Raw genomic sequence first — 23,001 nt, 5'->3', positions numbered from 1 at the left:
TTAAATTTACCAAGGCTTGATTTGTGACCCAAGATATGATCTATCCTGGAGAATGTTCCATGAGCACTTGAGAAAAATGTGTATTCTGTTGTTTTTGGATGGAATGTCCTATAAATATCAATTAAGTCCATCTTGTTTAATGTATCATTTAAAGCTTGTGTTTCCTTATTTATTTTCATTTTGGATGACCTGTCCATTGGTGAAAGTGGGGTGTTAAAGTCCCCTACTATGATTGTGTTACTGTCGATTTCTCCTTTTATGGCTGTTAGTATTTCCCTTATGTATTGGGGTGCTCCTATGTTTGGTGCATAAATATTTACAATTGTTATATCTTCTTCTTGGATTGATCCCTTGATCATTATGTAGTGTCCTTCTTTGTCTCTTCTAGTAGTCTTTATTTTAAAATCTATTTTGTCTGATATGAGAATTGCTACTCCAGCTTTCTTTTGGTTTCCATTTGCATGGAATATCTTTTTCCATCCCCTTACTTTCAGTCTGTATGTGTCTCTAGGTCTGAAGTGGGTCTCTTGTAGACAGCATATATATGGGTCTTGTTTTTGTATCCATTCAGCCAGTCTGTGTCTTTTGGTGGGAGCATTTAGTCCATTTACATTTAAGGTAATTATTGATATGTATGTTCCTATTCCCATTTTCTTAATTGTTTTGGGTTCGTTATTGTAGCTCTTTTCCTTCTGTTGTGTTTCTTGCCTAGAGAAGTTCCTTTAGCATTTGTTGTAAAGCTCGTTTGGTGGTGCTGAACTCTCTCAGCTTTTGCTTGTCTGTAAAGGTTTTAATTTCTCCATCAAATCTGAATGAGATCCTTGCTGGGTAGAGTAATCTTGGTTGCAGGTTTTTCTCCTTCATCACTTTAAGTATGTCCTGCCACTCCCTTCTGGCTTGTAGAGTTTCTGCTGAGAGATCAGCTGTTATCCTGATGGGGATTCCCTTGTGTGTTTTTTGTTGTTTTTGCCTTGCTGCTTTTAATATGATTTCTTTGTGTTTAATTTTTGACAGTTTGATTAATATGTGTCTTGGTGTATTTCTCCTTGGATTTATTCTGTATGGGACTCTCTGTGCCTCCTGGACTTGATTAACTATTTCCTTTCCCATATTAGGGAAGTTTTCAACTATAATCTCTTCAAATATTTTCTCAGTCCCTTTCTTTTTCTCTTCTTCTTCTGGAACCCCTATAATTCGAATGTTGGTGCGTTTAATGTTGTCCCAGAGGTCTCTGAGACTGTCCTCTGTTCTTTTCATTCTTTTTTCTTTATTTTGCTGTGCAGCAGTTATTTCCACTATTTTATCTTCCACCTCACTTATCCGTTCTTCTGCCTCAGTTATTCTGCTATTGATCCCATCTAGAGTATTTTTCATTTCATTTATTGTGTTTTTAATCGATGCTTGATTCATCTTTAGTTCTTCTAGGTCCTTGTTAACTGTTTCTTGCATTTTGTCTATTCTATTTCCAAGATTTTGGATCATCTTTACCATCATTATTCTGAATTCTTTTTCAGGTAGACTGCCTATTACCTCTTCATTTGTTAGGTCTGGTGGGTTTTTATCTTGCTCCTTCTCCTGCTGTGTGTTTTTCTGTCTTCTCATTTTGCTTATGTTACTGTGTTTGGGGTCTCCTTTTTGCAGGCTGCAGGTTCGTAGTTCCCATTGTTTTTGGTGTCTGTCCCCAGTGGCTAAGGTTGGTTTAGTGGGTTGTGTAGGCTTCTTGGTGGAGGGGACTACTGCCTGTGTTCTGGTGGATGAGGCTGGATCTTGTCTTTCTGGTGGGCAGGTCCACGTCTGGTGGTGTGTTTTGGGGTGTCTGCGGACTTTTTATGATTTTAGGCCACCTCTCTGCTAATGGGTGGCGTTGTGTTCCTGTCTTGCTAGTTGTTTGGCATAGGGTGTCCAGCACTGTAGCTTGCTGGTCGTTGAGTGAAGCTGGGTGCTGGTGTTGAGATGGAGATCTCTGGAAGATTTTCGCCGTTTGATATTATGTGGAGCTGGGAGGTCTCTTGTGGACCAGTGTCCTGAAGTTGGCTCTCCCACCTCAGAGGCACAGCACTGACTCCTGGCTCCTCAATTTGGGATGATTTGTTGTCTATTCATGTATTCCACAGATGCAGGGTACATCAAGTTGATTGTGGAGCTTTAATCCGCTGCTTCTGAGGCTGCTGGGAGAGGTTTCCCTTTCTCTTCTTTGTTCTCACAGCTCCTGGGTCTCAGCTTTGGATTTGGCCCCGCCTCTGCGTGTAGGTCGCCGGAGGGCGTCTGTTCTTCGCTCAGACAGGACAGGGTTAAAGGAGCAGCCTCTTCGGGGGCTCTGGCTCACTCAGGCCGGGCGGGAGGGAGGGGCACGGAGTGCGGGGCGAGCCTGCAGCGGCAGACGTCGGCGTGACGTTGTACCAGCCCGAGGCGCGCCGTGCGTTCTCTCAGGGAAGCTGCCCCTGGATCCCGGGACCCCGGCAGCGGCAGGCTGCACAGGCTCCCGGAAGGGCGGTGTGGACAGTGACCTGCGCTCGCACACAGGCTTCTTGGCGGCGGCAGCAGCAGCCCCAGCGTCCCACGCCCGTCTCTGGGCTCGGCGCTTTCAGCCGCGACTCGCGCCCGTCTCTGGAGCTCCTTTACGCGGCGCTCTTAATCCCCTCTTCTCGCGCACCAGGAAACCAAGAGGGAAGAAAAAGTCTCCTGCCTCTTCGGCAGCTCCAGAGTTTTCCCGGACTCCCTCCCGGCTAGCTGTGGCACTTTAGCCCCCTTCAGGCTGAGTTCTCATCGCCAGCCCCAGTCCTCTCGCTGCGCTCTGACCGAAGCCCGAGCCTCAGCTCCAGCGCCGCCCTCCACGGCGGAGGAGCAGACAAGCCTCTCGGGCTGGTGAGTGCCGCTCGGCACCGCTCCTCTGTGCGGGAATCTCTCCGCTTTGCCCTACCCAGGTATGTGGGGAGTTTCTTGCCTTTTGGGAGGTCTGGGGTCTTCTGCCAGCGTTCAGTAGGTGTTCTGTAGGAGTTGTTCCACGTGTAGCTGTATTTCTGGTGTATCTGTGGGGAGGAAGGTGATCTCCGCGTCTTACTCTTCCGCCATCTTACCCGGAACCTCTCCTGTGTATTATTGAGCCCAACAGAGACATTCTCCATTTCTGTTACAGTGATTCTGATCTCTAACATTTCTTTTTGAGTCTTAGGAATTTCATCTCTCGATTACATTAGCCATATGTTTTTTCATGTTGTCTACTTTTTCAATTTAAGCCCTTAGCATATTAATCATAGTTTTAAAGAACTCCTATTCTGATAAGTTCAGTATTCCTGACTTATCTGAAGACTCTTGTTCTAATGCTTGTTCAGTCTCTCCAAACTGTTTTTATCTTTAGTATGTTTTATAATTTTTTGTTGAAAGATGTATGTGATGTACTAAGTAAAAGGAACTGCAGTAAATAAGCTTTTATTACTGTAGTGGTAAAGTGTGGGGGGAGGAGACACGTTCTATGAAGTGTACATAGTCCTATGATGAGGTCTCAGTCTTTTGGTGAGCCTGTGCCCCTGGACTGTGAACTTCACCACTGCTTCTCAGGTTTCCCCCCCTTAGATGAGACAGGATGGCTAGAGGGGGATGGAGTTGGGTATTTCCAGTCTCCTAGGTAGGTTAGGCTCTACTAAAACCCCAGTAGGTTAGTTTCTCTTGAGAGCAGGCCTTGTTAAGAACAGAGTGCTCAGGTGGCTTTCAAAATGATTTATTTTTCACCTCTGCCTGCTGGAAGCATGAGGAGACTGATATTCACTGTGAGAATCTGGTAGAGCTCCTAGTGGTAAAACCCACAAAAGTTTGGGGACCCCATGACTGGATGCCCATGGAGTTTTTATCCTCAGACTTGCCTACATTGAGCCTCCAGCAATTCATCAATTACAGTTTAGGTTTTCTTACCCTGGCCCTGGTTCTTGTGGAGGTTTTGTGCTCTGGTAAGTTGTGATTCGCTGAATCTGCCTGTTTCTCCAATTTTAGGTGCAGCAGTTTGCCTTGTGACCTCACTTCTAAGAAGAGACTTTTCAGTTTGTTCAGCTTTTTATTTGTTAGGACAGTGGTAATTTTTTTTTTTTTTTTTTTTTTTTTTTGCGGTATGCGGGCCTCTCACTGTTGTGGCCTCCCCCGTTGCGGAGCACAGGCTCCGGACGCGCAGGCTCCGGACGCGCAGGCTCAGCGGCCATGGCTCACGGGCCCAGCCGCTCCACGGCATATGGGATCCTCCCAGACCGGGGCACGAACCCGTATCCCCTGCATCGGCAGGCGGACTCTCAACCACTTGCGCCACCAGGGAGGCCCAGGACAGTGGTAATTTTTAAGCTCCTACATGCCAGACTGAAAACCGTAAGTGCTCCATTAGGATTCACTTAACTGAAGCAATGGTGGCCTCTGTCAGCTACAGAAAGACACTGATTGCTGAAAAGTTGGGTCTGGGGGAGGATAGAAAGGGGTTCACATTTATGAAGCATTTGTTCCATACAAGGTACCTTATACTCCCTACTTCTCCAAACAGCATGTCTAAGTGGGGTTACTGTCATCACTTTGAGAAGACGAAACCCAGGTTTGAAGGAGTTAGCAAGTTATCAAAAAGTTACATATTAAGTAGAAGAACTGGAAATCATTTTATTGACTTTTTTAAAAAATGGACATTTATTGAGCACATACTGTGTGCCGGGCAGGAGAGCAGAACACAGTCCCTGCAATGCAAGAGGATATTACAACACAGGGTCTCATGGATCCCCCAAGAAGGTGACATGTAATGAGAAGGGCTTCCTCAGGGAGAAGCGTGGTTCTGATGGAGCATGAGTAGGGGTTATCCGGCATAGGGGTGATAGGGTTGCGGAAGCTTCCATATAGAGGAAAGAGACTGTGCAAAGCACAACCCACTTGCGGGGAACTGTAAATGGCTTGGTGTGGCTGGAGCATGCAGTGTGTTTTAGTGATTGGCAAGGGAAGAGTTTGGGGAAGGAGGGGAGAGGGTCAGACTCTAATTTGAAAGTTCCCATGTATTATGATAAGAGGTTCTGATTTAATTCTGACATCAATGAGGAGCCATGAAGAGTTTTAAGCAGTGGCATGTGATGATTGGCTTGGCTTTTCAGAAAGATGATTTTGATGGGTGTGGAGCCTGGGGAAGGGAGACTGGTTAGGAGACTGTCTCAGTGGTCCTGGGGAAGAAGGGTCAGGGTGTGAACCAGGACAGTGACATTGGAACTGGGGAGGGAAGGAGAGATGCTTGCAAAGGAGAACTGACCAGCTGATCAGCTTCTTGATCAAACTGGTGTAGGGAGGGAGAGAAAGGAAGGAGACTAGGAAGATGCCTTGGTCTTTGGCTTGGGCAGCTGGGAGGATGGTGGTATCATTCACAGAAATAGGGGAAGCAGAAGGAAGAACAGATTTTGTGGGGGAAGATGGTGAGTTCAGTTTTGGACATGTTGAGTTTGAGATGCACATGGGAAATCCAGCCAGTGCTGTTTAGCAGGCAGACGTAGGCTCTGGGAGCCCACCAGGGAATTCTGAGTGAAGCTGAAATGCTCACATTTCCTCACTATTCCTTGTGAACAGAGCCCCAACCTTGTTGAGGTTTCCATGTCTTAGGAAAAGAGAAACTGGCTGTGGTCAAGCTTCTCAAAGGAGAATATGTGCAGTGAGGATTGAAGGGTCCCTGGCCAGGATGCTAGTGGGCACCCGCACTGAAATAATAGACCAACAGAGTGGAGCTCAGCAAGGAAAGCAAGAAAGAGTGAGCCAAGAAGTAGGAGGAATGCCAGAGAGAGGACACATGGTGAGGGCCAGAGCTTTGTGGCCCAGGCTGGCTTCACACTCACTAAACCCGTCTCTCTCTTCCTGGGCACCTGAGTAAGCTCTGTTTTCCATCCTTTTGCCTCTTCACACAGAGGGAGAGCCAGTGACTAGGGATGTCAAATGATCGTGGGAGGAAGAAATGTGCAATGAAGAGCAGGTCCCCCTTCCCATGCTTTTTCCTTTCCCATCCACAATCCCTCTGGAGGTCTCACTGGAAGGAAAACACTCAGATTTTGAGTTTTATTTGTTACCATAGCAGAGCCTCACCTATCTTTCTTGATCCTGGCTCTGCAGTCAGACGGCTGTGTTTGAATTCTGTCTTTACCTCTTGCCAGCTGTGTGACCTTACATAAACTGCTTAATTTCACTGTACCTCACTTTCCTTATCAGTAAAATGGGGATAATAATATCAATTTCACATAATTGTCTCAGGATAAAATGAGGTAATAAATGTGAAACACTTAGAACAGTATTAAATACTATACAAGTGTTAGAAGCTAATGGAGAGGACACTGTCAAGAAATGGGGACGGTTGGCTTCCCTGGTGGCGCAGTGGTTGAGAGTCTGCCTGCCGATGCAGGGGACGTGGGTTCGTGCCCCGGTCCGGGAAGATTCCACATGCCGCGAAGCGGCTGGGCCCGTGAGCCATGGCTGCTGAGCCTGCACGTCCGGAGCCTGTGCTCCGCAGCAGCAGAGGCCACAACGGTGAGAGGCCCGCGTACCGCAAAAAAATAAAAATAAATAAAAGAGAGAAATGGGGATGGTTTATAGCTGCGGTCAGCAAACTATGGCCTCCAGGTCAAATCCACTCTACTGCCTGTTTTATGCACAGCCTCTCAGTTAAGAATGGGCTTTACGTTTTCAAACAGTTGAAATAAATCACAGGAATATATGTGGAATTCAAATTTCAGTGCCCATAAGTAAAGTTTTACTGGAGCACAGCCATACTCTTGTTTAAATATAGTTGTGGCTGCTTTTGCACTACAATGGCAGGGTTTGAGTAGCTGCAGCAAATCCCTTATGGTTCACAAAGCCTAAAATATTTACTACCTGGTCTTTTACAGTAAAAGTGTGGTGTATCAAAGGCAGCAAAGGTCAAGAAAGACAACTAAAAAGTGTTAACTGGGGGACTTCTCTGGTGGCACAGTGGTTAAGAGTCTTCCTGCCTATACTACAAAGCTACAGTAATCAAGACAATATGGTACTGGCACAAAAACAAAAACATAGATCAATGGAACAAGATAGAAAGTCCAGAGATAAACCTATGCACCTATGGTCAACTAGTCTATGACAAAGAAGGCAAAGATATACAATGGAGAAAAGACAGTAAGTCTTTTCTCCAATAAGTGGTGCTGGGAAAACTGGACAGCTACATGTAAAAGAATGAAATTAGAACACTCCCTAACACCATACACAAAAATAAACTCAAAATGGATTCGAGACCTAAATGTAAGACCAGACACTATAAAACTCTTAGAGGAAAACATAGGAAGAACACTCTTTGAAATAAATCACAGCAAGATCTTTTTTAATCCACCTCCTAGAGTAATGGAAATAAAAACAAAAATAAACAAGTGGGACCTAATGAAACTTCAAAGCTTTTGCACAGCAAAGGAAACCATAAACAAAACGAAAAGACAACCCTCAGAATGGGAGAAAATATTTGCAAATGAATCAATGGACAAAGGATTAATCTCCAAAATATATAAACAGCTCATACAGCTCAATATTAAAGAAACAAACAACCCAATGCAAAAATGGGCAGAAGACCTAAATAGACATTTCTCCAAAGAAGACATACAGATGGTCAAGAAGCACATGAAAAGTTGCTCAACATCGCTAATTATTAGAGAAATGCAAATCAAAACTACAATGAGGTATCACCTCACACCAGTTAGAATGGGCATTATCAAAAAATCTACAAACAATAAATGCTGGAGAGGGTGTGGAGAAAAGGGAACCCTCTTGCACTGTTGGTGGGAATGTAAATTGATACAGCCACTATGGAGAACAGTATGGAGGTTCCTTAAAAAACTAAAAATAGAATTACCATATGATCCAGCAACCCCACTACTGGGCATATACCCAGAGAGAAAACCATAATTCAAAAAGACACATGCACCCCAATGTTCACTGCAGCACTATTTACAATAGCCAGATCATGGAAGCAACGTAAATGCCCATCAACAGACGAATGGATAAAGAAGTTGTGGTACATATATACAATGGAATATTACTCAGCCATAAAACGGAATGAAATTGAGTCATTTGTTGAGATGTGGATGGATCTAGAGACTGTCATACAGAGTGAAGTAAGTCAGAAAGAGAAAAACAAATATCGTATATTAATGCATGTATGTGGAAACTAGAAATATGGTACAGATGAACTGGTTTGCAGGGTAGAAGTTGAGACACAGATGTAGAGAACAAACGTATGGACACCAAGGGGGGAAAACCGTGGTGGGGTGGGGATGGTGGTGTGCTGAATTGGGCTATTGGGATTGACATGTCTACACTGATGTGTATAAAATTGATGACTAATAAGAACCTACAGTATAAACAAACAAACAAACAAACAAAAAACAACTAATACTAAAAAAAAAAACAGAGTCCACCTGCCAATGCAGGGGACACGGGTTCGAGCCCTGGTCTGGGAAGATCCCACGTGCTGTGGAGCAACTAAGCCCTTGCACCACAACTACTGAGCCTGCGTTCTAGAGTCTGCGAGCCACAACTACTGAAGCCCATGTGCCTAGAGCCCGTGGTCCGCAACAAGAGAAACCACCACAGTGAGAAGCCCATGCACTGCAGCGAAGAGTAGCCCCCACTCGCCACAACTAGAGAAAGCCCGCGCGTAGCAAGGAAGACCCAATACAGCCAAAAATAAATAAATTAATTTATTTTTTAAAAAGTGTTAACTGGAATTGGTGATAGATTACCAGTGACCTTCATAATGGCTTTATTTGGAGTGTGAAAGCATAAACTAGATTTTGGTGTTGGGGTGATCATAGTTTGATTCCTGACTCAACTGCTTGTTAGCTGTTTGGTCTTGGGAAGTCATTTAACCTCTATGAGCTCCAGTTTCCTGAGCTGTAAATTGGGGATAAACAGAGCTACCTTCTTTTTTTTTTTTTTTCAGTACGCGGGCCTCTCACTGTTGTGGCCTCTCCCGTTGCGGAGCACAGGCTCCGGATGCGCAGGCTCAGCAGCCATGGCTCACGGGCCCAGCCGCTCCGTGGCATGTGGGATCCTCCCAGACCGGGGCACGAACCTGTGTCCCCTGCATCGGCAAGCGGACTCCCAACCACTGCGCCACCAGGGAAGCCCTGAGCTACCTTCTTGAGTTATTGTAAAGATTAGCAATAATGCATGTAAACCATAAAACACAGTGTCTGGCTTACAGTAAGTACTCAATAAATGCAAACCCTTGCTTCATTTAATCTTCTGTCCCCCAAATTGCTTTTCCTTTATAGGTAATGCCTTTTCACTATTAATATTTTATTTTTGTCCTCTGTGCTCTCTATGTTTTACAAGTCTTTGCTCAAATCTCACCTCTTTAATGAGGCCATCCTAGTTAATATTGACTCTCCTGTTTAATACTGTAATCTGCCCTCCCCAACCCAGCATTCCTAACCCTCCTACCGTTTTCTACTTTTTTTTTCTTCTCCTAGCACTTAACTATCTAGAGAATTTACTAATATATTATGTTTATTGTTTACTATATGTCTTCCCCACCTGTATGTAAGATTCTTGCTTGTTTTATACAGTTAGATATTCCAAGTGCCTAAATGGTACCTGGCACATAGTAGGTGCTCTGCTAATATTTGTTGAGGAGCTAAATGGAAAAAGAATAGGCGAGGATTTTTTTTTCCTGCTCAGGACTGGATGTGCTCCTTCAATCTGGGGACTTGTCTTTTCTCACCTCTTTAAAGTTCTCAACCATTATCTGTTAAAATGCAGCTGTGCCCCATCCACTCCATTTTATCCTCCTGCAGCTCCTGTTAGGATATGTTGACCCAATCATTCCATCCTCAGTGTCTCCTAAGTTCTTTCTTTGACAATGATTTAGCGCTCTGTTTCATTTGAAGGAAATTTCCTCAGCTCTATCATCGTCTCTCTCTCTCTTCTTTTAATCGGGGTATAGTTGTTTTACAATGTTGTGTTAGTTTCTACTGTACAGTGAAGTGGAGTTCCCTGTACTGTGCAGCAGGTTCTTATTTGTTATCTCTTTTATATATATTAGTGTATATAAGTCAATCTCAATCTCCCAGTTCATCCCACCCCCACCCCTATCATTGTCTCTTTTTAGCTGTGTCTAGTCTACTCTTCAACCTGTTAATTGAATTTTTATTGCAATGACAATATTTTTTTGTGCCTAGAATTTCTATTTCTTCCTTCCTATTCCTTCCTGCTTCTTCCTTTCCATTCTTTCCTGTACTTGTTTCATGGTTTCTAATCTTCCCTTTATCTCCTTGGATATTTTAAATATTCCCAGATTAAGATTTCTTTCAGGCTTTTCTGTTATCCCCAGTCCTTGGAGTGTGAACCCTTCCATTTGTTTAAACAGCTGGATTTCTTGCTACGGTTCATTCCTTGTTGCGGTCTGTAATTTTGGATGGTGAGCTCACCCTTCACAGTGGTTGTCTGGCATTTGCCCTTGCTGGGGTCTTAAGAGTTAGCAACTGAAAAGGCTCCAAAAAAGCACCACTGAATGGCCTGTCTTTGGAGGTGAGGATGAGGGTGGCAGAGTGCAGGTGTTAAGGAAGGTGCCCTGAGTTCACTTCCCCACTGTGAAACTATTTGCGTAACTGTGCGCAAATTACTCTTGGAGTCTTAATTCTCTTAATTATGAAATAAAGATAATAATTCCTATATACTAGAGATGTTGTGAAGAATTAGTATGATAGTAAAGTTAAGGAACTTATCACAATGTTTAGTATGTATGAAGTGCTTAATATATGCCAAAAAATATTTTAAAGACTTGTCAATATCTTCTCCTTGCTTTGTGATATCAGGGAAGAAGCATAATGCTTGTGAAAATAGCTTTTGAATATGTATGTGAAACAGAGAGACAGCCATTACATTTGGACACTGGTCAGATCTATCCCCTTTATTTGTTACACATATTAGCTGAAAATGGGGGAAAAACAATTCCAGAAGAACATGCTCACTTGGCTTTCAGCCACCACAGAGGAGCACTGATGAGAATGGAAGGAAGTTTCAGACATGATGCTTTTTAAAAAATAAGGCCTAATTAGAGACTGGGATCATTTGCCAACTATTTTGGATCATTAAAATAGAGCAGGAGGAAGAGTTCTTCTGCTGAGAAAAAAATGACCCAGATAAATTTCTTTGGTTTTATTCAAATAGAAAATATATTAGGGCCTCCCTGGTGGCGCAAGTGGTTGAGAGTCCGCCTGCCGATGCAGGGGATATGGGTTCGTGCCCCGGTCTGGGAGGATCCCATATGCCGCGGAGCGGCTGGGCCCGTGAGCCATGGCCGCTGAGCCTGCGCGTCCGGAGCCTGCGCGTCCGGAGCCTGTGCTCCGCAACGGGGGAGGCCACAACAGTGAGAGGCCCGCATACCGCAAAAAAAAAAAAAAGAAAAAAAAAAAAAAAGAAAATATATTAATATCTTGGCTCTGTTGTCCTTGGTCATCAGTCCTTTCAAAGGTTAGAAAGAGAAAAGCAGAGCCCTGAACCTGTAACCAATGCTTAGTAAATACCGTGGACTTATTACAGGGAAGGGATAGAGACACAGGCAAATTCTTGGCCAAAAGAACCTCATGTAACCTCACTTCTATCTCATGTAACTTTTGACCACAAATCTTTCCTTAATTAATTGCCACTTTGAATCTGTGGATAAGGGAGGGTTAAAGGGCCAAAGTTAATGTATAAAAGCTGTATGATTTACCATGGGATAGATTATTTTAGTTCTCTGTAAACATTTCACAGAATGATTTGTAATTCTAATTTTCATGAAACATTTATAAAGACTAAAATTAGAAACATTTAAATAGAGAAATATTTTTAGATTCTAAGTACCTGATCTTCATAATCAGATCCTGTATCAGTGATCTCTCCAGTGTCCAACATCATCAAAGGATCAAGGTCTCTTGAACCTAAGGTTAGAAAAACAAAGATTACCTGATGGAGGCCATCCGTGTACATTTCTGAGGCAAACAAACGCCCACCAAGTTTCCATATTGTCCTGTTTACAAATATTTCCAGACTCTTCCCATCTGTCAGGCACTGTTTGGCCTGCAGATGGAAAATGCAGATGTAACAGAGCAGGACCCTATGGGGCCTTCCCAGGACAGACCCCCTCCCCGATATCCTCTGCTTTAGCTCCTCTCTGAAATACCTAGATAATAGTATCTGATGCACATTTCCTGAGTTGTTTTACAGATGCTAAAACCACCACCAAATGGAAGAAATTAACTACATGACGATCATGAACACCTAGCTCCCAGATCTACTAGTGCCTAAGGATTGATAATGTTAACCCCTGTGACACTGCCCAGTTACCTCACCATCAACCAATCAGAGAATTGTGCACAAGCTGATCACATACCCTGGGACACCTCTCCCTCACCTGGCTTTTAAAAATACTTTGTTGAAATCCACAGAGAATTTGGGCTTTTTGAGCACTAGCTGTTCTGAACTCCTTGTTGGTCACCCTGCAATAAATGCTGCACTTTCCTTCACCACAACGTGGTGTCAGTAGACTGGTTTTACTGCACGTGGGGGAGTAGACCCAAGTACGGTTTGGTAACACAGATACCTAGACACTGTCTGCACCCTTAAGAAGACAATGATCTTGTGGAGGAGATGAATTTATCAGCAGCAAGTTTCAGAAACCAAAAAGAAAGACTAATTCTGATTATTACTAGAGGAGGTGATGGGGGTGGGATTCTTCACAAGGAAATAGTTTGTGAGTCTAAACTGTGAGGGTGAATACGGGTGGTCCAGGAGGAGAAGTGGTTTAAGGGTGTGCAATGGTGGCTGAGGAAGAAGGAACACCGGGAGCAAAGTACAGAGTGAGAGTAGAGCAAGGGGTTTCCAGGAAAAGAAGGGCTGAGTTTGCTCATTCCATGAGAACCTGAGAAGTTTTTCCTCTAGCCTTTGGGTCACTTTAGTCCCCGAAGGTGAGAAAAATCAGGTTAACTTAACATATTAATATAGAGTTTTTCCCCCTTAGGTACTACAAGTTACACTGAATTACGTTCCCATTAATCCCCAAGGCTCACACTTAAACCAGTAATTTTCTTAATGGGACTCCTGAAGCACAATTGATTCATCGTCCTCATCTAATGACTCTTTCTTGCTGGGAAATATATATTACCTAACTAGCCAGAAAGACAGAATTCAGTGCTGTCCATAAAAAGGCAGGCACCCTGTGAAGAAACCAACCACTCCATGCTTCATTGTAAACTTGCCCTTGCCAAATAACTCTTGTTCAGAATATGCAATGAGTAATGTTTAATGAAGATGAATTTTCAAAAAAATGTCAAGCATCTCACACACTTCTCAGATATGGACCTCTCCCAGAGATACTGTTTCCATACTTTCTTCAAGAAAAAGAATCAAGGTGTGTCCCCACACAGTCTTTCATCATTTCTACTCTTCTCATCATTACCCCTGCTGTTCACCAAATTGACTAAGTACTAACCCATTATCAAATCGACTAAGTACTAAGCAGTAACACCATTGTTTGTTGTGTTTGTAATTAAAAAAAATTTTTTTTTAAGTACAGTAAAGGCTTTCAAAATGGAGATACCTGACCCATCAAACAATTTTGGACAAGTAACTAACTGTAGAGCTACCATGTATAGTTGCATAAATGTGTACTGCACAATTCTTGGTGATGCTCTTGGCAACACCAGTGTTAATAAGGTGCTTGTAGAATGGAGTTGGGAGGACTATTAATAAAGTGAGACTAGAGGGGTGATATGGAAACATTAATTTTATATATAATTTTTTAAGTAGAAGGATTATATACTTGTAATTTTTCTGTCTCTGTGTTTTAAGTATTTTTCAGATAAATACTTTTATTTATAAGGTGCATCTTATAAATAAAAGGTGTACCTTAGGGCCAAACTACCTGATGTCTCAGAACCCAGTTGGAAGACCATTTTGCACTTATGTGTTGGGAGACAGTAAAGATGTCAGAAGTAAAACGTGCATTATTCCATTTTAAGATCATGGACATTTTAGAATTTAATATTTCATAGAATCCTACCCTGTCACTTTAGAAAAGAGGAAAATGAGCTGTGGAGAAGTTATATAGCTTGGCCAAGGTCATGCAGAAAGTGACTGAGATCAAAGACAGAAGTCACTGCTCCCATTTTTAACATAGCCTGCTGACTCCAAGCTGTAAGCAGGCAAAATCCAAATGGCTTTATAAACATGACCTTTCATTACAGTGCTCTACAGGGGAGGACCTTGGAGGAGTGTGCTATCTCTTCTACATTCTGAGAAAATAGGAACAGTGAATGGCCGATGATGAAGTGGGTCACTGGGTGGCTGAGGAAAGGGAAGAATAGAAAGTGCAATAAAGAGGTGTCACTCTAGCCTGTGACAGTCAAGGTGGCTGCTAGTGACAGCACCATTAAAGGCAATGCCAATTTTAACTAGTTTTCGTTACTTCCACAATATGGATATTATTCACCTCTGACTAGTGGTGATAGATAGTCAAATGATACCCTCCCCTTGGAATTTAGAGTGATTCATGTGCAGTGAGCAACGTGATCTGAACACAAAAGCTCATTAAACATATAGCTGTTTCAGTTCCTGTGTCCTACTTATTTAATTAGAAACTGTTCTTTTGGTCGTTTTAATAAAGTACAACATGAAGGACTCTTAGACAATCCAGTTAACAGAGATATTACACATTAATATTTGAAAATGGAACAAGATTATTAGAAAACTATCTTCAGCGATGGTAGAATGAAGAAGCCTTTGTTTAAAAAGCAACTTCTCCTTATAAGGAATAAGAGTTTGGCTTTCCTAATAAAATGTTTTTAACAGAAATTTTATTGTATCATCAAGGGGTGGAATTTCTTGACATGCTGTTGCTCTTGGCAACAGTACTAATAGATCATAGAAGGCATAGAAAAAGGATGTCATTATCAGCTCAGATAATGATTGAATAGCTTTCATTTTCTTTTAGTATTGGTTGCTTGGTTTGCTGAAAATGGGACCTTTAATAGTAGTCTAAGGCTTGACATACAAAATAGGGAGGTAAATGTAACCATATGTACATATTTTTGCCATCTTTCATTGGATAATTTAACCAAAACAACTGCAATGATCTTGTTACTCAAAGAAGACAGCAAATTAGGACCTTTTGCAAAAGTGATAGTATGGCTTTCATTTCCCCCTATTTTGAATTTCTTGATTTCTTTTCAGATTTAAAAGTATCCTTCCCATAGATAACAGAGAAAGGTATGAAATAGAACCCCACAGGGGGCACTCAGTGTCACTAGTTTTAGACATTGGATGGTCTTCGGAAATATTTTCAGGTCGTCTCCTTAAATTTAAGTGGGAAGATGACAAATTGGCTTCAGAGGTACAGGAAGGCTAACCATACTGCCTTCTGGGACACTGGTAAAGACTTTTTTCCTCCTAGTGGATCTTTGATCTGAAGTTTTAGGAAGGCCCTCTTCCCACTTGGAGTACCAGATAGAAGGAGACTCCTGCAAGGCAGGGTTTCCTGCACGGTGAAAGGCGTCTGCAGATAAAACTTCTCTCACATTTCTCCTGCCCCGTCTGAGGAAAGCGGTCTCTCCCTTCTCCTGTCTCTACTGCTAAACCATCAGCAGCTTTAGGTGGGGTTGTATTTCTTCTCTGAATCTAAGAACAAAACTTAGAAATTCTATGCATTTGATACATATATGCTGAATGACTGAAAAATGGATAAAAGGACAGTTACGTTTCACTTTTGTGGATCTCAATATTTTTTTTTTTTTTTTTTTTTTTTTTTTTTTTTTTTTTTGCATTACGTGGGCTTCTCACTGCTGTGGCCTCTCCCGTTGTGGAGCACAGGCTCTGGATGCGCAGGCCCAGCAGCCACGGCTCACGGGCCTAGCTGCTCCGCGGCATGTGGGATCTTCCCAGACCGGGGCACGAACCCGTGTCCCCTGCATCGGCAGGCAGACTCTCAACCACCGCGCCACCAGGGAAGCCCTCAATTTTTTTTTTTTTTTTTTTAGCATCTTTATTGGAGTATAATTGCTTTACAGTGGTGTGGATCTCAATCTTAATCATTCACTCCACTGGCACTTCAAACATTAAATCCCTTCTAAGCGCCTTAGGCATTAGGCACGGAGAATCCAGCTCTAATTCCAACAGACTTGGAAGTGTTAGTAGCAGTTTGTGTTAGAATTCCTTTGAAGGAGGGCATTGTATTTCTTTGGAAAAAAATATCCTGGCAGTATCTGGGACTAGAAGGAAGCTCCTTAAGGGAACTTGGGGGACTGTTCTGGGTGAGAAGAGAAGGGGGAATTTTTTTTTTTTTTAGTTACTCCATGACAGCAGTGGCGGAAGGGAGGAAGAGAGGGAGAAGAGGGTAGAAGTCAACCTAGGAAAATGGGGAAAGGCTGTGCTGCATAAGATGTGGTCTCTCCCTGCGACCCCTCAAATCCTCAGCAAAGATACTAACCTATACTTAACCTTTTTAACGGGACAGCTGCATGCTTCATACACATAAGCCATTTACTCTTCACAGCCGTCCTATGAGGTAGCGCTAATATTCTTTCCTTATAGATGGGGACACTGAGGCCCAGAGGCACTGAGTGATGTAGGCAGATGACTCTGCTATAGAAGTATTACTGGAGGGCTCCATGGAAGAGGAAACGCCACAGACAGGGTGCAGAGGTTCAGGGGCTGGCATTCTCTGGCCTGGAGGCAAGCAAATGCTCACTCTGCTCTGGAGCCAAAGGAAATTTGGTGTGGCTGTGAGTTGACGCGCCCAGGTGAGTAGCCCAGCTGAGGTGGCCAGCTAGAAGAGAAAGGGCTAATGTGGCATCTCACATGAGATTCATATCGGGTTTCAAACCAATGCTCAGGTATACTCTCTGTCCTCATGAAGTCTTGCACTCTTGTAAAGGAAATAGATTTTTAACAAACAATCCTATACCTAATTATATAATCATAGTTGCGATGAATGCCTTGAAGGTAAAGGGCAGAACACTACACAGGGATGTAGTCTGGGATGGGGTCTGAGAACGTTTCCTTGAGAAAATCACTTTTAAACTGAGATACAAAGCAGGACCCAGCCAGGTGAAGGACGGGATGACGAGGTGAGAGAGTAGAGGGATGCAAATGGAGATAGGTGGTTCCCAGTACTTTGTGCAAATGGCCAGAGGTAGGAAGGCACCTGAGGCATTCAGGAGCTGGAGGAAGCTGGTGTGAGGGAGGGGAGAGGTGACGCTCTGACGGGGACAGGACCACTGCAGGAAAGCTAAGGATATTTTTGTCACGGTAAGAACCCTGGTGCTCAGCCTGCAGGAAAGTCATGGAAGGTTTTGCTTTGTTTTGGTTTTTGTCATGTGATCAGAGCTGCATTCAGGGAGGATCCCCATAGCAGCAACAGGATTCCTAACAGACGGACGGGAGGGCCAGGAATGACAAAGGCTTCGATGAGTTCGCTAGGGATAGTGAAGGAGGCCTGGACTCCCAAGGTGTCTGAGGAACGACGATCCATGATCGGTGTGAGGTGTGAGGGCAGGGACACTTTTGCCTGGCTCTCTTAAAAGAGAAAAACTGCGTGATCTCCCTTGCATGTGGAACCTAAAAAAGTCAAATACATAGAGGCACAGAGTAGAATGGTGGTTGCCACAGACACGCAGGTGGGGGAAATGGGGAGATTGTGACCAAAGGGTACAAAGTTGCAGTTACGTAGGAAGAATACGCCTAGAGATCCAATGCACAGCAAGGTGACGACAGTTCATAATATGTATTGAATACTGGAAAATTGCTAAGAGAATATGTTTCAGATGCTCATTCACCAAACACAGAAGAATGGTAACTATATGAAGATGAAGTATGTTAATTAGCTGGACTGTAGTAATCATTTCACAAATCAAATCATAGTGTAGTACATCTTAAACATATACGATTTTTATGTAAAAAAATTAAAGGAATTGAAAGCTATTCACGTGGAGGTGATATAGGAGCAGTGGGGCAGCTGAGATACTGCAGAGAGAGGATTCAGGAGAAGGGAAGAGCCAAGGGAGAAAACCTGGGGGCTGCCGAGTCACAGAGCAGAGGCCACGGACATGGCTTGTTTAATTGACTGAGTCACCAACATTCACAAGATGGGAGATTGCACCTGCTGGTGCAGGTTTCTGTTTTCTCTGGAAAGAGAGAAGGATCCAGCAACACTGGCCCATTCCTTAATGGCACAGTAACATGGGGCTGTGAAGTGGCTGCCTCTGGAAGGGGAGGTATGGCTTATTTCTGGCTTACCACAAGCCCTCCTGGGTTCCCTTCGCTCACCAGGGCTGTTACAGATAGAACAGGTTTACTCCAAGGTTGGAGCAGAACCCAGTTTTCAGGGGTCTTGGAAGTGGAAGGGAGCTAGGGGGAGTTGAGGCTGTGAGCACAGACCCCTCTCTTCATAAGCTCAGAGTTGTAGAGAGGAAGGAGTGGTGTTCTGGAAACCTCTGCTATGGGCCAGGCACCGTGCACATGAAGAGGACAAAGACACAGTTACTGAACTGCACACAAGCCAGCCCAGCTACATCACTATAGGACGAGGCTACTTTGGAGAAATGCTACTTGAGAGCCATAAAGTGCCGGGAGTTCTAAAGAAGGGGCCGCTTACATCTTCTCCTCTGTTCCACGGTTTGGAAACTGAGGGTATCTAGTCGATAGGTATTTGTTGTTAGAGGTCTAAATGAATGTTCTACATGAAACATTAAAATAAAAGCACAGGTGCCACAGCAGTTTTTGGAGCAGTGGTACTTCTGTTGACAGGATCTTACATGCTTCTCAACAACACTCCCTCTTGCCCTGCAATAGGCCATCTTTCTGTAAATATCACTGGAAAAAGAGGCAGGCGAGTTTACGTCAGCTGTCTGTGCTCGGCGGGTCTGTCCAGAAAGACTACTGCCTTTTAAAAGACTCTGTCTTTCTTCGAACCTACTCGCAGTGAGCTTCAAATACGGCTTCAAACTTTTAGGTGTTTACCCTTTTTCTTTACGGCCCGGAACTTTTGGTCTTTATTCACTGAGGCCATAACTGAGAAGAAAGGTGAGGTCTGAGAAAGATTTGAGAGTCATCCACGTAGAATTGATGGTTGAAACCAGGACGGACAAGGAGCTGACCCAGAGAAAGAGTAAAAGAGAGTGAGAGAAGGGTCAAGGACAGAAATGTGAGTACCGCCTACTTAAAGGGGTATGATTACCCTGCATGATTGTCCAACGTCAAACTTCTAGACATAGGAAGAGAAGGGGCGGGGCCACAACAGGGGCTGTGGGTCGGGATGGGAGCAGCTATCACACACCAAAGAGGAGGCTTTTCCCAGGTGGCACAGGAGAGACATGTATGAGTTAGGGAGTTCTGGAGAAACTGTAACTTTTGTTGTTGCACAAATTGTGGGTTAGATCAGTTTTTTAAAATTATAGTAACAGAGGTCCTTTGTTACATTGTGACTGCCTGCTAATTTGCACTTTCAATGACTGGAAGAAAGGCAGTAGCTGTTAAGAGCCGGATGTATGGCTCTTTTCTATGTCGTTTTGTGCCTTTATTTTTAAACCAGGAGGTATAAAGACCTGAGGACAACATCATCCTTATGACCTTACGGCAGTTTGTTGAGCTCCAACCTTACTACAAAGTCCTAGATGCTTGGCAGGGGATCAGGGTATACTGCAGCCCAAAGGACACAGTGACTTACCTGCTGCAGCCTCTTTGTTTGGAAATAACTTGCTGTCAACTGCCATGCTGATGTCATAGAACACCTCATCCTCGTCTCGGTCAGCATCAAACTGGGAGAAATCAGGACAGACAAGTTGGGAACGTGAGGATACATAAATTAATTCATTCCAAAATATAATGAACATACATCACACAACTGTATCTCTAATGAAGCAGGACAACAGGAACTGAGTCTTTAATCAGATATTTAGAGGGTTTTTCAAGCCCGGACCTCATATCAAACAGAGAGGGGTGTTAGGGAGTAAGTGTACAGTCACTAACGGTTAAGAAAATTGTGTAGAATTTTCTTAATTTCTAAAACAATCTTTGGAAAAACCCATAACTTGTGCTTTTCTGGCCCTTAGTTTTGTTTTGACATCCTCCCCGCCGCCGCCTCCTTCATAAAAAAATATTTCTAAACAACATGGGGATAGATTTTCTAATTTATTGTTAAAAAAAGAAAAAAGAGACCCTCAAACCAAATTTTAGCTACTATACAAATACTATAGATGCTTTTCTTTAGGTATAGTCTACAGACACTATAGGTTTAGATGTAACAAAAAGTATGCATTCAAATATTTTACCATTCTCTAAAATTTACAAAATTTTAAATATTAAAAATGTGGTTACATTTATAAATCCTCTATTTCCCAAGTTGTTCAGTGGTTTTTAAATATTTATTTATTTGGCTGTGCTGGGTCTTAGTTGCAGCACATGGGATCTTCACTGCTGCGTGCGGGGTCTTTAGTTGCAGCATGTGAGATCTAGTTCCCTGATCAGGGATCGAACCAGGGCCCACTGCACTGGGAATGTGGAGTCTTAGCCACTGGACCACCAGGGAAGTCCCTCAGTGGTTTTTAGAAATACACTTTTGTCTCTTTGTTTTTTTTTAAAATAAGCTTACTGAGTTATAACTGATATACAATAAACTGCATGTATTTAAAGTGTACAAAATGGTAAGCTTTGACATCTGTATACACCTGTGAAACCATCATAAAAATCAAAATAGTGAACATCTCCATTGCCTCCCCCCAAAGTTTCCTTGTGCCCCTTGGGAATCCCTTTCTCCTGCCCCCCACCCCATCAAGTAATCATTGATATGTTTTCTGTGACTAGAGATTATTTGCATCTTCTAGAATTTCATGTAAAAGGAATTGTACAACATGAAATATTTTTGTCTGGATTCTTTCACTCTGCACAATTATTTTGAGATTTATCAAGTTTATTCCTTTTCCTTGCTGAGTAGTATTCCATTGTATGGATATACTATTAATTCCATCCTGGATATGTTTCATCTTGGACATTGTAGTTTTTAACCATAGATGTTTGATTTGAGTCTTTAGAAATATCTATGTCTCTATTTAAGGTTTTAAACACATGAAATACAATTATAATAACTTCTAATATCCTTCTCTACTAATTCCTACAACTGAGTTGGTTTTGATTGATTTCCCCCATTATTATGGGGCATATTTTCCTGTTTCTTTGCATGCCTGGTAATTTTTTACTGGATTCCAGGCATTGACAATTTGACCATGTTGGATGGTAGGTGTTTTTGTATTTCTATATTCTTGAGTTTCATTCTGGAATGTAGTTTAGTTACTTGGAAACAACTTGATCATTTCAGGTCTTGTGTTTAAGATTTGTTGGACTGGACCAGAGCAGTGTTTAGTTTAGGGTTAATTATTCCGCCCTGTTGAGGCAAGACACTTTGAAGTACTCTACCCATTTGCTTGTGAATTAAGGGATTTTCCAGTCTGGCTGTAGAAACAAGTACTCTTCTCAGGCTGGTGTGAGCCCCAGCTACTGTTCCTGCTGATCCTTTTGGGTGTTTTTTCCCTCAGTTTTGAGCAGTTTGCTCATATGCATGCCCTGATTAGTACTCTGCTGGATGCTGGAGGGGAACCCTCTGCAGATCTCCAGAGTTCTCTCTCTGTGCATCTCTGGTACTCTGTCCTCTGCAATCCATCCACCTTGGGTCTCTTGCACTCTCAGCTCCATTTCCTCAACTCTTGGAGTCTACCCATCTCCACAAGGCTTCCTTCTCCCTGCACTGTAGCTGGAAAGTCTCCAGTAATAAGCTGGGGACAATCACAGGGCCCACCACATTTGTTTCCTTTCTCTCAGGGAATCACCTCATTGTCTGATGTCCAGTGTCTTAAAATTGTTTTTTTTTTTAATATATATTTTCTGTTTATTTATTTTTATTTGTTCATGGGAGGGAAAATAGTCTTTTTTATTCCATCTTGGTTTTTAATCTTAATTATTATCTTGAAGATATTTGAAAAGATTTAAGTGATTTATTCCTTTATATTTTCCTACTGAAGTGCTTCATTATTTTTAGTGAGAGGAATTTAGAAGCCCAGACTAGAAAGTTATTGCCTAATCTCCCCTTACACAGTTAAAGCTCATCGTATGGTGCTGTAAAGTACTTTCACTATGTCACATCAGCCCACGGGAAAGGTGAGGCAGATCGTCTTGTTTCTATTTTACAGGTGAGGAAATACCTACTCAGATACTATGACTTTCTCAAGTCAAACAGCTAACAAGCAGGAGAAGTAGGACTTGCACTTAGGATGACTGACACTTTCTATCCTATCAGGCTACATGTGATCATCATAGTCAGACAGATATAGCCCTGCTGCTCAAATGAGTGTTAACAGCCCTTCTGTATAAACGCAAGGGCGAGAAAAGCAGATGGTGGTTAGGACAGATACGAGGGGACCACCAAGGCAAGATTAGTGCCACCTTAATGCACTGCTTCCCACACCCATAGACCATGGCTGTTTTTTTTCTTTCAAAATGTCTGTCAGCTATCATCAGTAAGGGGTAAGTTCTACTAAGAGGGGGTTTGTTTTTATTTTTTTCTTGGGCTTTTGAAAGATGGGTGGCAGCATATAATTTTATAAATAAAAAAGCATAAGCTTATGTTTTAGCCGTAGTTCCCCAGAAAACAGAACCTAAGGCAAAACTTATAGGTTAACACTTTATTGGGGGCACGTGTATGCATGTAACCCCAGGGCAGTACGTTTGAAAGAAAAAGGGAAGTGAGACAAAGAAGGAAGCAAAGCAAATGTAAGGTGGCATGTTACTGATCTGGGCCCCAGCTTCACAAAGTCACAGCTGGTCTCCAGAAAGGCTAAATGGAACCAGTACATCTCAGAACAGTCTGAGGAGGGAGGCATTTATATGCTGTCTTTTCAGTTTCCTGCTTCCACTGGTCCAAGTTTTCCTTATGAAGAGTTAAGTACCCCCACCTCTTGGTTGTGT

At 42.8% G+C, this 23,001-nt stretch overlaps 1 protein-coding gene across 1 annotated transcript in view; it reads right to left on the bottom strand.

Annotated features, from left to right (window-relative positions):
- Window positions 1-23,001, bottom strand: part of AK5 (adenylate kinase 5) — a 253,833-nt gene that overhangs the window by 103,470 nt on the left and 127,362 nt on the right. Inside the window, exons 7-8 of the mRNA XM_060084682.1 lie at window positions 19,712-19,802; window positions 11,857-11,933 (exon numbers count right to left, since the gene is read on the bottom strand). Coding sequence (XP_059940665.1) covers window positions 11,857-11,933; window positions 19,712-19,802 — 168 coding nt within the window. The remainder of the gene's footprint in view (window positions 1-11,856; window positions 11,934-19,711; window positions 19,803-23,001) is intronic.

This window comes from Mesoplodon densirostris, chromosome 2 (genome assembly GCF_025265405.1).
Source record: "Mesoplodon densirostris isolate mMesDen1 chromosome 2, mMesDen1 primary haplotype, whole genome shotgun sequence".
Classification (NCBI taxonomy): domain Eukaryota; kingdom Metazoa; phylum Chordata; class Mammalia; order Artiodactyla; family Ziphiidae; genus Mesoplodon; species Mesoplodon densirostris.
This window is presented reverse-complemented; position numbering and strand designations above follow the sequence as displayed.